Genomic DNA, 16,196 nt, shown 5'->3' on the forward strand with positions numbered 1-16,196 from the left:
GCTGGTCGTAAAAATGTTAGCTAGCTGATGGATTTGTGGCAAACAATGTTCTTCCCCAAAAACACAGCAAAACCACAAGTTGTACTGGTGCTAGCTAAACACCAAAGAAGTTGCGGTCGAACAAATAATGCCTTATTACCAAGGCGGTATTGTAAATACATCGTTCGTGGCCGGTGTTTGCTTGTTTGCAGATTTTTCTGCACAGCGTTGACAATGCTACTGATAGTAGTGGTGGCGCTTGGCTTGCACGTGCAAATTCATCACACACAACATTCTATAATAGAACTGTGCTATTTGATGTGTATCTTTTTTGACACGTAAAGACCCGAACGGCGTTCCATACCGCACGGCTGAGAACCAGGACCTGAGTTGTGTTCATTAGGGCACACAATGGAAAACATTTGAAAGCGGTTTATAGGAGAACATGAACATGAACATGAACGGGCGTTTCGAATTTAATTAGTTCAGGTTAGGTAATACCTCCCTGTTCCACTCCGTTTCTGAATGTTTCATTCCGTTTGGTGCCTAATGAACACGACCCAGGAGCCGTTGATAAGGCCCCAAAAGAGAGCTGCCTGAAATGAGCATGGATCAGCTTTTTAAGGACACACCTACAATATTTCCACCCCTCCCACCTGAGCACAAAGAGCTGATAAAAGACAGGTCAATTACCAACCCTTTGCACAACAGTTTGAAAATAGCAGAGCTCTGGCTTTAACAGGTGGAAACTGCCAACGAACGTGCGTTTGACACCAGCGCCGCCTTAACGTCAGCCCAAGATAGAGCCCTGAGGATTCATAGACTGGGAGAGAAGGACAAGTAGGGGATTCTCTTACAAGTCCATTAATAATGATGGCAGCATAGAGTGCAGAGTGCCGAGTCATCTTTACATTTAGCTGAAAATAGTCATCGATGGAAAAATGAAACCACCTAGAACCCCTGGATGTGTGTATCATGAGGATATGTTATGTGGCTGTCGATCCTCCGTCACGTTGAGAAGACTGCGAGCTAAATATACCTGATGACATCATGCTAAATAGGTGGTCAGGCGTCACTCATTCCATCGTTTTTCCTGTGGGGTTTCTCTCTTACCTTCGTGTGAGTGAGGGAACCAGATCTGAGAGGCGCTGGAGTGGGGCCCACCACGGAAGGATCCGGGTGAAGAGGGTGAGGAGGGGGGCCGGGAGGGGTGAGAGGGGTGGGAGGACGAGCCCAGACTGCTGGCCAGGAACGTACCCATGAAGGAGGCAGAGGAGTTCCCCATCAGACCACTACCTATAGCCACACAGAGAATGAACACCATGAGAGAAAGGAGAGGGAGAGAAGAGGTTATGGCTAGAAGCACCTTGATTTCCGGGCACATTTTCTCACGTTAATTCTGATATTCCAGTGAATAGGCGATTGAACAGCCCTTAAATGTGAGGCAATGTGAGACTTCGGTTAGAGTTATGGCAAAGCATAAAACATGGGGGGACCTGCTGGAAAAGACCTTCTGGGCAATGATTTTCACTTCATAAAACATGGGGGCATTGATTCAACAGAGTGAGCATTGATTCAACAGAGTGAGCATTGATTCAGCGGAGTGAGCATTGATTCAACAGAGTGAGCATTGATTCAACAGAGTGAGCGTTGATTCAACAGAGTGAGCGTTGATTCAACAGAGTGAGCGTTGATTCAACAGAGTGAGCATTGATTCAGCGGAGGGAGCATTGATTCAGCGGAGTGAGCATTGATTCAGCGGAGTGAGCATTGATTCAACAGAGTGAGCGTTGATTCAACAGAGTGAGCATTGATTCAGCGGAGGGAGCATTGATTCAACAGAGCATTGATTCAACAGAGCATTGATTCAACAGAGCATTGATTCAACAGAGCATTGATTCAACAGAGCATTGATTCAACAGAGCATTGATTCAACAGAGCATTGATTCAACAGAGCATTGATTCAACAGAGCATTGATTCAGCGGAGTGTGCATTGATTCAACAGAGTGAGCATTGATTCAGCGGAGTGAGCATTGATTCAGCGAAGTGAGCATTGATTCAAAAGAGTGAGCGTTGATTCAACAGAGTGAGCATTGATTCAACAGAGCATTGATTCAGCGGAGTGAGCATTGATTCAGCGGAGTGTGCATTGATTCAACAGAGTGAGCATTGATTCAGCGGAGTGAGCATTGATTCAACAGAGTGAGCATTGATTCAACAGAGTGAGCATTGATTCAACAGAGTGAGCATTGATTCAACAGAGCATTGATTCAGCGGAGTGAGCATTGATTCAGTGGAGTGAGCATTGATTCAACAGAGTGAGCATTGATTCAGCGGAGTGAGCATTGATTCAGCGGAGTGAGTATTGATTCAGCGGAGTGAGCATTGATTCAGCGGAGTGAGCATTGATTCAACAGAGTGAGCATTGATTCAACAGAGCATTGATTCAGCGGAGTGAGCATTGATTCAGCGGAGTGAGCATTGATTCAGCGGAGTGAGCATTGATTCAGCGGAGTGAGCATTGATTCAACAGAGTGAGCATTGATTCAACAGAGTGAGCATTGATTCAACAGAGTGAGCATTGATTCAACAGAGCATTGATTCAGCGGAGTGAGCATTGATTCAGTGGAGTGAGCATTGATTCAACAGAGTGAGCATTGATTCAGCGGAGTGAGCATTGATTCAGCGGAGTGAGTATTGATTCAGCGGAGTGAGCATTGATTCAGCGGAGTGAGCATTGATTCAACAGAGTGAGCATTGATTCAACAGAGCATTGATTCAGCGGAGTGAGCATTGATTCAGCGGAGTGAGCATTGATTCAGCGGAGTGAGCATTGATTCAGCGGAGTGAGCATTGATTCAACAGAGTGAGCATTGATTCAACAGAGTGAGCATTGATTCAACAGAGCATTGATTCAGCGGAGTGAGCATTGATTCAACAGAGTGAGCATTGATTCAGCGAAGTGAGCATTGATTCAACAGAGTGAGCATTGATTCAACAGAGTGAGCATTGATTCAACAGAGCATTGATTCAGCGGAGTGAGCATTGATTCAGCGGAGTGAGCATTGATTCAGCGGAGTGAGCATTGATTCAGCGGAGTGAGCATTGATTCAACAGAGTGAGCATTGATTCAACAGAGTGAGCATTGATTCAACAGAGTGAGCATTGATTCAACAGAGTGTGGGTATCTATGTATGCTTCATGGCTACACTAGCTGTATGCTGTACCTGAACGTCACTGCATAGTGTGGACAGTATCTTTAATTACTGATACTGATGGCAAAGCACATATAACCTGACAAGATCCTTTCAGGGATCCAAACGTTGCAAACAAACCTCATGAAGGTCTGTGTTAGAGCAGTTCAGTGTTCATTACTACTACCTTCATTACTACTACCTTCATTACTACTACCTTCATTACTACTACTGGCATTACTACTACCATCATTACTACTACCATCATTACTGCTACCTTCATTACTACTACCTTCATTACTGCTACCTTCATTAATACTAGCTTCATTACCACTACCTTCATTACCAATACCATCATTACTACTACCATCATTACTGCTACCTTCATTACTGCAACCTTCATTACTGCTACCTTCATTACTACTACCGTCATTACTACTACCTTCATTACTACTACCTTCATTACTACTACCTTCATTACCACTACCTTCATTACTACTACTGTCATTACTACTACCTTCATTACTACTACCATCATTACTACTACCTTCATTAATACTACCTTCATTACCGCTACCTTCATTACCAATACCATCATTACTACTACCATCATTACTGCTACCTTCATTACTACTACCTTCATTACCACTACCTTCATTACCGCTACCTTCATTACCGCTACCTTCATTACCACTACCTTCATTACCACTACCTTCATTACTACTACCTTCATTACCGCTACCATCATTACCACTACCTTCATTACCACTACCTTCATTACTGCTACCTTCATTACTACTACCTTCATTACTACTACCTTCATTACTACTACTGGCATTACTACTACCATCATTACTACTACCATCATTACTGCTACCTTCATTACTACTACCTTCATTACTGCTACCTTCATTAATACTAGCTTCATTACCACTACCTTCATTACCAATACCATCATTACTACTACCATCATTACTGCTACCTTCATTACTACTACCTTCATTAATACTACCTTCATTACTACTACCTTCATTACTACTACCTTCATTACTACTATTTTCATTACTACTACCTTCATTAATACTACCTTCCTTCCTACTACCATCATTAATACTACCTTCATTACTACTACCTTCATTACTACTACCTTCATTAATACTATTTTCATTACTACTACCTTCATTAATACTACCTTCCTTCCTACTACCATCATTAATACTACCTTCATTACTACTACCTTCATTACTACTATTTTCATTACTACTACCTTCATTACTACTACCTTCATTACTACTATTTTCATTACTACTACCTTCATTACTACTACCTGCATTACCACTACCTCTGCATTACCACTACCTTCATTACCACTACCTTCATTACTACTACCTTCATTACTACTACCTTCATTACTACTACCTTCATTACCACTACCTTCATTAATACTACCTTCATTACTACTATTTTCATTACTACTACCTTCATTACTACTACCTTCATTACTACTATTTTCATTACTACTACCTTCATTAATACTACCTTCCTTCCTACTACCATCATTAATACTACCTTCATTACTACTACCTTCATTACTACTACCTTCATTACTACTACCTTCATTACTACTACCTTCATTACTACTATTTTCATTACTACTACCTTCATTAATACTACCTTCCTTCCTACTACCTTCATTACTACTACCTTCATTACTACTACCTTCATTACTACTATTTTCATTACTACTACCTTCATTAATACTACCTTCCTTCCTACTACCATCATTACCACTACCTTCATTACCACTACCTTCATTACTGCTACCTTCATTACCACTACCTTCATTAATACTACCTTCATTACTACTATTTTCATTACTACTACCTTCATGAATACTACCTTCATTACTACTACCTTCATTACTACTACCATCATTACTACTACCTTCATTACTACTACCTTCATTGCTACTACCTTCATTACTACTACCTTCATTACTACTACCTGCATTGCTGCTACCTTCATGAATACTACCTTCATTAATACTACCTTCATTACTACTACCTTCATTACTGCTACCTGCATTGCTGCTACCTTCATGAATACTACCTTCATTAATACTACCTTCATTACTACTACCTTCATTACTACTACCTGCATTGCTGCTACCTTCATGAATACTACCTTCATTAATACTACCTTCATTACTACTACCTTCACTACTGCTACCTTCATTAATACTACCTTCATGAATACTACCTTCATTAATACTACCTTCATTACTACTACCTTCATTACTGCTACCTGCATTGCTGCTACCTTCATGAATACTACCTTCATTAATACTACCTTCATTACTACTACCTTCATTACTACTACCTGCATTGCTGCTACCTTCATGAATACTACCTTCATTAATACTACCTTCATTACTACTACCTTCACTACTGCTACCTTCATTAATACTACCTTCATTACTACTACCTTCATTACTACTACCTCCATTACTACTACCTTCATTACTACTACCTGCATTACTGCTACCTTCATGAATACTACCTTCATTAATACTACCTTCATTACTACTACCTTCATTACTGCTACCTTCATTACTACTACCATCATTAATACTACCTTCATTACTACTACCATCATTAATACTACCTTCATTCCTACTACCTTCATTAATACTACCTTCATTAATACTACCTTCATTAATACTACCTTCATTACTAATATTTTCATTACTACTACCTTCATTACTAATATTTTCATTACTACCTTCATTACTACTACTTTCATTACTACTACCTTCATTACTGCCCTGTTCATTATCACTAACTTCATTACCACTACCTTCATTACCAATACCGTCATTACTACTACCTTCATTACCACTACCTTCATTACCACTACCTTCATTACTACTACCTTCATTACTACTATTTTCATTACTACTACCTTCATTACTACTACCTTCATTACTACTACTTTCATTACTACTACCTTCATTACTGCCCTGTTCATTATCACTAACTTCATTACCACTACTTTCATTACCAATACCGTCATTACTACTACCTTCATTACCACTACCTTCAATACTACTACCTTCATTACTACTACCTTCATTACTACCTTCATTACTACTACTTTCATTACTACTACCTTCATTAATACTACCTTCATTACTACTACCTTCATTAATACTACCTTCATTACTGCTACTACCTTCCTTACTACTACCTTCATTACTACTACCTTCATTACTACTACCTTCATTACTACTACCTTCATTACTACTACCTTCATTACTACTATTTTCATTACTACTACTGTCATTACTGCCATCTTTAAGGCCCAACATCATAAGGGATATGCATTCGTCCATCAACGCTACTAAAAATCACAAATAAATTGATAGTTGATAGAGAATATACCATTATCCATTTTCCTACTAGCTGACGTCATGGTGCCTGACATTGGCAATCTGTCCATCCCACAGCATGGGGACCAGGGATCAGTAGACCTGTAGGCTTCACCACTCTGTGGTAGACTCGCTATGTCTGACAGATCAGCTCCCTGAGGAGTGTGTGTGCATGTGTTTGTGTTTGTGTGTGCGTGTTTGTGTGTGCGTGTTTGTGTGTGCGTGTGTGTGTGTGTGTGTGTGTGTGTGTGTGTGTGCTCCCCTCCCCCTCAGAGCAGTCCAACCGACATTGGATTCCTCCTCCCCTCTCTCCATCCCTCTCTCCCCATGGGGAGACAGGTCTCATCTCACAGCTGAGTACACACTTTCTCAGGCTCGCTCCCTCTATCTTTCTCCCTCTCCCGATCTCTATCTCTCACTCTTTTCCCCAGTGTCCCTTTCTCAATTTCTCTCCCTCCCTCCATTGTCTCATGACCTCAATCTCTCTTATTGCTCTGCTCCATGTCCCTCTCTCCCTCTCTCTCTTTCTCTATAGCAATCTCCTTCTGCTTTCTCTCCCCCTCTCTATTTCTCTATCACTCCCTCTCTTCCAGGCTCCTTTTTCATTGTCTCACCCACTCAGCTTTACGCTTCCTCTCTCCAGCCCCGCACTGCTTTCTCAAAATGACCCTCTCTTCTCCTCTACTCTACACCTCATAGTCTACTACACCATGTCCCCAGCCTCTCCTCTCTCTCCTTTCTCCTCCTCTACCTGTCTCCTCCTCTCCCTGTCTCCTCCTCTCCACTTTCACCTCTTCTCCCTGTCTCCTTCTCTACCTGTCTCCTCCTCTCCCTGTTTCCTCCTCTACCTGTCTCCTCTCCCTGTCTCCTCCTCTCCACTTTGACCTCTTCTCCCTGTTTCCTTCTCTACCTGTCTCCTCCTCTCCCTGTTTCCTCCTCTACCTGTCTCCTCCTCTCCCTGTCTCCTCCTCTCCACTTTCACCTCTTCTCCCTGTCTCCTTCTCTACCTGTCTCCTCCTTTCCCTGTTTCCTCCTCTACCTGTCTCCTCCTCTCCCTGTCTCCTCCACTCCACTTTGACCTCTTCTCCCTGTCTCCTTCTCTACCTGTCTCCTCCTCTCCGTGTCTCCTCCTCTCCACTTTCACCTCTTCTCCCTGTCTCCTTCTCTACCTGTCTCCTTCTCTACCTGTCTCCTCCTCTCCACTCTCTCCTTCTCTACCTGTCTCCTCCTCTCCACTCACTCCTCTCTCTCCTCCTCTCCCTCTCTCCTCCTCCCCCTGTCTCCTCCTCTCCTCTCTCCTCCTCTCCCTGTCTCCTCCTCTCATCTCCTCTCTCTCCTCCCCTCCCTGTCTCCTCCTCTCCTCTCCACTCACTCCTCTCTCTCCACCTCTTTCTGTCTCCTACTCTCTCTCATCCTCTCCCTGTCTCCTCCTCTCCTCTCTCCCTGTCTCCTCTTCTCCACTCACTCCTCTCTCTCCTCCTCTTCCTGTCTCCTCCTCTCTCTCATCCTCTCCCTGTCTCCTCCTCTCCACTCACTCCTCTCTCCCTGTCTCCTCCTCTCCACTCTCTCTCTCCCCCTCTCCTCTCTCTCCTCCTCTCTCCTCCCCCTTTAAGACACATTGCTTTGGGTTGGCTTTATTCTGCTCTGTAATAATGGCACCAGCAGAGCAATCTGTCCCTGGCTTGGCAGACTGTGGGTTTAACAAGACAACGATGAGTAACTGATCATTCTCAGCAACCCCTGTGTGACTGGGCTGATTGACTATTATACATTACAGGGCCAAGCCAGAGAAAACACACTGATTAACCACTGCTTCAGTTGTATTCCCATTATGGTGCTGCCGGCACACTTGAGAAACGGACCTCTGCAATGTTTCTCTCTACCTCCCTCCCTCCCTCTCACTTACTCTCTCTTTCTCTGTCTCTCTCTCTCTCCCTGTCTCTCTCACTTACACTCTCTCTCTCTCTCTCTCTCTGTCTCTCAATCTCCCTGTTCATCTCTTTACCCCAAGTCACTGGCTACCATGCATATGCATGAGGTTTCCTTGGATGAGCACTCAAGAGACAGTACAGTGTGTGTGTGACGACCATGTCAGAGACAGTACAGTGTGTGTGTGTGTGTGTGTGTGTGTGTGTGTGTGTGTGTGTGTGTGTTCAACACGGAACCCGGGGGAAAACCACTTGGGTTCAACACGGTACCCGGGGAAAAACCACTCGGGTTCAACACGGAACCCGGGGAAAACCACTCGGGTTCAACACGGTACCCGGGGAAAAACACTCGAGTTCAACACGGAACCCGGGGAAAAACCACTCGGGTTCAACACGGAACCCGGGGAAAAACCACTCGGGTTCAACACGGAACCCGGGGAAAAACCACTCGGGTTCAACACGGAACCCGGGGAAAAACCAGCCTGGCGCGTAACATGAAACATGTAACAAAACAGTTCCACACAAAGACATGGGGGAAACAGGGGGAATATATATGTAGTGTGATTAGGGAATGTAAACCAGGTGTGTGGGGAAACAAGACAAAACAAATGGCTAGAAGGCCGGTGACGTCGACCGCCGAACAAGGAGAGGAGCCGACTTCGGCGGAAGTGGAGACATCCATTTAGCTGGGTTTCCTCTTGTTTCACTACAGATAAACCAGAACCAGGCTGAACTGTGTGATGTTGTAGTTTTAAACTACTAAATATCACATAAAACACATGTAATGTACACAACAACTGAAATATTTGATGAAAGTAAAGTGAATAAATAGTTAATGAGTGATAAGCAGCACTGGGATAAGCAGCACTGGGATAAGCAGCACTGGGCTAAGCAGCACTGGGCTAAGCAGCACTGGGATAAGCAGCACTGGGCTAAGCAGCACTGGGATAAGCAGCACTGGGATAAGCAGCACTGGGATAAGCAGCACTGGGCTAAGCAGCACTGGGATAAGCAGCACTGGGCTAAGCAGCACTGGGCTAAGCAGCACTGGGATAAGCAGCACTGGGATAAGCAGCACTGGGATAAGCAGCACCGGGATAAGCAGCACCGGGATAAGCAGCACTGGGATAAGCAGCACTGGGATAAGCAGCACTGGGCTAAGCAGCACTGGGATAAGCAGCACTGGGATAAGCAGCACTGGGCTAAGCAGCACTGGGCTAAGCAGCACTGGGATAAGCAGCACTGGGATAAGCAGCACTGGGATAAGCAGCACTGGGATAAGCAGCACTGGGCTAAGCAGCACTGGGATAAGCAGCACTGGGATAAGCAGCACTGGGCAGTCACTCCCATCATAGGACTTCTGGTCATTGTTTGATTCTGTGCTGTTACAGCATTCAACCAAAATAATCGAAAACACTGATTATTTCTTAATAATCGAATCAAACCGACCCCAAAAAGCACTAATGTCTCAGCTCTAATCATTAAGCAGACAGGTTTTAGAGCTCAGAGAGAATGACTACAAGGCATCGGTGCTGGGGAGCCCTGCAGGGAACAGCCTATGGCAGCAGGACTACTGCTCTCTCCACCTCCTACACTCTGCCTCTCCTGTCCCCTGTAGACCACAGCTCCAGACAGGTGGAAATCCCCCACAATCCCTGAGCTTATCTCACACCGCTCAATCAGACCACAGCCCCAACCTGGCCTCCTCTGGCTCCAACACCACACCAAACCCCAACCCGCTGTGTGTGTATGTGTGTGTGTGTGTGTGTGTGTGTGTGTGTGCGTGGTATGTAATTGTGTGGTAGGGATCATGTGACAGAGCAAGGTTGAGAGCCAGGCCTACTGACACACAGTACAGATTTAACAGACCAGACCTACTGACACACAGTACAGATTTAACAGACCAGACCTACTGACACACAGTACAGATTTAACAGACCAGATATACTGACACACAGTACAGATATAACAGACCAGACCTACTGACAGACCTACTGACACGCAGTACAGATATAACAGACCAGACCTACTGACACACAGTACAGATATAACAGACCAGACCTACTGACACACGGTACAGATTTAACAGACCAGACCTACTGACACACAGTACAGATATAACAGACCAGACCTACTGACAGACCTACTGACACACAGTACAGACATAACAGACCAGACCTACTGACACACAGTACAGACATAACAGACCAGACCTGCCTTGTCTCCCTGTACTCTAACACAATGACTGTCCTACAACAAAACTACACGGATGCACAACGTGGTCTCAGAGCATTTCGTATCATTCTGTATGTACATCTGAGACACTCCATTTAGGATGACATGTTACAATTGGTATGGTATGTATTCATTTGTGAATGTCCATCATCCATTTAGTATGTTGTGTTAGCAATTACAATCCATATGGTATGTTAAGAATTACACATCGAACAATATGTTACCAATTACAATTCCTACAATATGTTACGAATTACAATTCCTACAATATGTTACCAATTACAATTCCTACAATATGTTACCAATTACAATTCCTACAATATGTTACCAATTACAATTCCTACAATATGTTACCAATTACAATTCCTACAATTTGTTACGAATTACAATTCCTACAATATGTTACCAATTACAATTCCTACAATATGTTACCAATTACAATTCCTACAATATGTTACCAATTACAATTCCTACAATATGATACCAATTACAATTCCTACAATATGTTACCAATTACAATTCCTACAATATGTTACGAATTACAATTCCTACAATATGTTACCAATTACAATTCCTACAATATGTTACCAATTACAATTCCTACAATATGTTACCAATTACACTACAATATGTTACCAATTACAATTCCTACAATATGTTACCAATTACAATTCCTACAATATGTTACCAATTACAATTCCTACAATATGTTACCAATTACAATTCCTACAATATGTTACCAATTACACTACAATATGTTACCAATTACAATTCCTACAATATGTTACCAATTACAATTCCTACAATATGTTACCAATTACAATTCCTACAATATGTTACCAATTACAATTCCTACAATATGTTACGAATTACAATTCCTACAATATGATACCAATTACAATTCCTACAATATGATACGAATTACACTACAATATGTTACCAATTACAATTCCTACAATATGTTACGAATTACAATTCCTACAATATGTTACCAATTACAATTCCTACAATTTGTTACCAATTACAATTCCTACAATATGTTACCAATTACAATTCCTACAATATGTTACCAATTACAATTCCTACAATTTGTTACGAATTACAATTCCTACAATATGTTACCAATTACAATTCCTACAATATGTTACCAATTACAATTCCTACAATATGTTACCAATTACAATTCCTACAATATGATACCAATTACAATTCCTACAATATGTTACCAATTACAATTCCTACAATATGTTACCAATTACAATTCCTACAATATGTTACGAATTACAATTCCTACAATATGTTACCAATTACAATTCCTACAATATGTTACCAATTACACTACAATATGTTACCAATTACAATTCCTACAATATGATACGAATTACAATTCCTACAATATGTTACCAATTACAATTCCTACAATATGTTACCAATTACAATTCCTACAATATGTTACGAATTACAATTCCTACAATATGTTACGAATTACAATTCCTACAATATGATACCAATTACAATTCCTACAATATGTTACCAATTACAATTCCTACAATATGTTACGAATTACAATTCCTACAATATGTTACCAATTACAATTCCTACAATATGTTACCAATTACAATTCCTACAATATGTTACCAATTACAATTCCTACAATATGTTACGAATTACAATTCCTACAATATGTTACCAATTACAATTCCTACAATATGTTACCAATTACAATTCCTACAATATGATACGAATTACAATTCCTACAATATGTTACCAATTACAATTCCTACAATATGTTACCAATTACAATTCCTACAATATGTTACCAATTACAATTCCTACAATATGTTACCAATTACAATTCCTACAATATGTTACCAATTACAATTCCTACAATATGTTACCAATTACAATTCCTACAATATGTTACGAATTACAATTCCTACAATATGTTACCAATTACAATTCCTACAATATGTTACCAATTACAATTCCTACAATATGTTACCAATTACAATTCCTACAATATGTTACCAATTACAATTCCTACAATATGTTACCAATTACAATTCCTACAATATGATACCAATTACAATTCCTACAATATGATACGAATTACACTACAATATGTTACCAATTACAATTCCTACAATATGTTACCAATTACAATTCCTACAATATGTTACCAATTACAATTCCTACAATATGATACCAATTACAATTCCTACAATATGATACGAATTACACTACAATATGTTACCAATTACAATTCCTACAATATGTTACCAATTACAATTCCTACAATATGTTACCAATTACAATTCCTACAATATGATACGAATTACACTACAATATGTTACCAATTACAATTCCTACAATATGTTACGAATTACAATTCCTACAATATGTTACGAATTACAATTCCTACAATATGTTACGAATTACAATTCCTACAATATGTTACCAATTACAATTCCTACAATATGTTACGAATTACAATTCCTACAATATGTTACCAATTACAATTCCTACAATATGTTACGAATTACAATTCGTACTTGGGACGAATTTAAAAAACCTAGGTGGCTATTGCTAACGTTAGCTAGCTCTAGGGGTCAGGGTAAGAGGTTAAGGTTAGGGTTAGGGTTAGAGGAAGGTTTAAGTAACATGGATTCACATTTACTATGTTACGTCTGATGTATGAGACCAGTCTGGGATGTACTACTGTTTCAGCCTAACACTAGAAACCACACTAATACATTTAGATAGAGGAGGTGTAATGGAACAGCCCTGTACAGTACCACCACCCCTCCTCCATCCCCTTCTCCTCTCCCGCCACTTTCCCTCCTCTCACCCACGTCTCTGAGGACAGCCCCTGTCGGCACCACGAGCCAAAGGTGTGGGCTGATTATGAGCCCAGCCAGTCAGCCAGCCAGCCAGCCAGCCAGTTCTCCCAACCACTCTCCTGACAAGGCCTCCACACTCCCAGCCCCCCACACACACACGAACACACACACCCACACTAAGCCCCCAGCCCCCACATTAATCAACTAAGCCTCCTGCATTATTAACATGTCCCAGAGAGAGAGATATATACCATGCAGCATCCACACTGAGAGGAGAGGACCACAGACATGTCCTGAGAGGAGAGGACCACAGACATGTCCTGAGAGGAGAGGACCACAGACATGTCCTGAGAGGGACGACCACAGACATGTTCTGAGAGGAGAGGACCACAGACATGTCCTGAGAGAGGGAGGACCACAGACATGTCCTAAGAGGAGAGGACCACAGACATGTCCTGAGAGAGGGAGGACCACAGATATGTCCTGAGCGAGGGAGGACCACAGATACAGTGCCTTGCGAAAGTATTCGGCCCCCTTGAACTTTGCGACCTTTTGCCACATTTCAGGCTTCAAACATAAAGATATAAAACTGTATTTTTTTGTGAAGAATCAACAACAAGTGGGACACAATCATGAAGTGGAACGACATTTATTGGATATTTCAAACTTTTTTAACAAATCAAAAACTGAAAAATTGGGCGTGCAAAATTATTCAGCCCCTTTACTTTCAGTGCAGCAAACTCTCTCCAGAAGTTCAGTGAGGATCTCTGAATGATCCAATGTTGACCTAAATGACTAATGATGATAAATACAATCCACCTGTGTGTAATCAAGTCTCCGTATAAATGCACCTGCACTGTGATAGTCTCAGAGGTCCGTTAAAAGCGCAGAGAGCATCATGAAGAACAAGGAACACACCAGGCAGGTCCGAGATACTGTTGTGAAGAAGTTTAAAGCCGGATTTGGATACAAAAAGATTTCCTAAGCTTTAAACATCCCAAGGAGCACTGTGCAAGCGATAATGTTGAAATGGAAGGAGTATCAGACCACTGCAAATCTACCAAGACCTGGCCGTCCCCTCTAAACTTTCAGCTCATACAAGGAGAAGACTGATCAGAGATGCAGCCAAGAGGCCCATGATCACTCTGGATGAACTGCAGAGATCTACAGCTGAGGTGGGAGACTGTCCATAGGACAACAATCAGTCGTATATTGCACAAATCTGGCCTTTATGGAAGAGTGGCAAGAAGAAAGCCATTTCTTAAAGATATCCATAAAAAGTGTAGTTTAAAGTTTGCCACAAGCCACCTAGGAGACACACCAAGCATGTGGAAGAAGGTGCTCTGTTCAGATGAAACCAAAATTGAACTTTTTGGCAACAATGCAAAACGTTATGTTTGGCGTAAAAGCAACACAGCTGAACACACCATCCCCACTGTCAAACATGGTGGTGGCAGCATCATGGTTTGGGCCTGCTTTTCTTCAGCAGGGACAGGGAAGATGGTTAAAATTGATGGGAAGATGGATGGAGCCAAATACAGGACCATTCTGGAAGAAAACCTGATGGAGTCTGCAAAAGACCTGAGACTGGGACAGAGATTTGTCTTCCAACAAGACAATGATCCAAAACATAAAGCAAAATCTACAATGGAATGGTTCAAAAATAAACATATCCAGGTGTTAGAATGGCCAAGTCAAAGTCCAGACCTGAATCCAATCGAGAATCTGTGGAAAGAACTGAAAACTGCTGTTCACAAATGCTTTCCATCCAACCTCACTGAGCTCGAGCTGTTTTGCAAGGAGGAATGGGAAAAAATTTCAGTCTCTCTATGTGCAAAACTGATAGAGACATACCCCAAGCGACTTACAGCTGTAATCGCAGCAAAAGGTGGCGCTACAAAGTATTAACTTAAGGGGGCTGAATAATTTTGCACACCCAATTTTTCAGTTTTTGATTTGTTAAAAAAGTTTGAAATATCCAATAAATGTCGTTCCACTTCATGATTGTGTCCCACTTGTTGTTGATTCTTCACAAAAAAATACAGTTTTATATCTTTATGTTTGAAGCCTGAAATGTGGCAAAAGTTCGCAAAGTTCAAGGGGGCCGAATACTTTCGCAAGGCACTGTATGTCCTGAGAGAGGGAGGACCACAGACATGTCCTGAGAGAGGGAAGACCACAGACATGTCCTGAGAGGAGAGGACCACAGACATGTCTTGAGAGAGGGAGGACCACAGACATGTCCTGAGAGAGGGAGGACCACAGACATGTCCTGAGAGGAGAGGACCACAGACATGTCCTGAGAGAGGGAGGACCACAGACATGTCCTGAGAGAGGGAGGACCACAGACATGTCCTGAGAGGAGAGGACCACAGACATGTCCTGAGAGAGGGAGGACAACAGACATATCCTGAGAGGAGAGGACCACAGACATGTCTTGAGAGAGGGAGGACCACAGACATATCCTGAGAGAGGGAGGACCACAGACATGTCCTGAGAGAGGGAGGACCACAGACATGTCCTGAGAGAGGGAGGACCACAGATATGTCCTGAGAGAGGGAGGGATAGAGGAGGAGGTACCAGGAGAAGAGG

The 16,196-nt window shown here is 42.0% G+C and overlaps 1 protein-coding gene across 7 annotated transcripts in view; it reads right to left on the reverse strand.

Annotated features, from left to right (window-relative positions):
• The window catches only part of LOC110486089 (BAH and coiled-coil domain-containing protein 1), a 186,404-nt gene that overhangs the window by 99,517 nt on the left and 70,691 nt on the right, over window positions 1-16,196 (reverse strand). For all 7 annotated transcript variants that reach the window (XM_036941861.1, XM_036941858.1, XM_036941862.1 and 4 more), the window contains one exon: window positions 1,093-1,275. In XM_036941861.1, coding sequence (XP_036797756.1) covers window positions 1,093-1,275 — 183 coding nt within the window. The remainder of the gene's footprint in view (window positions 1-1,092; window positions 1,276-16,196) is intronic.

This window comes from Oncorhynchus mykiss, chromosome 13 (genome assembly GCF_013265735.2).
Source record: "Oncorhynchus mykiss isolate Arlee chromosome 13, USDA_OmykA_1.1, whole genome shotgun sequence".
NCBI lineage: Eukaryota > Metazoa > Chordata > Actinopteri > Salmoniformes > Salmonidae > Oncorhynchus > Oncorhynchus mykiss.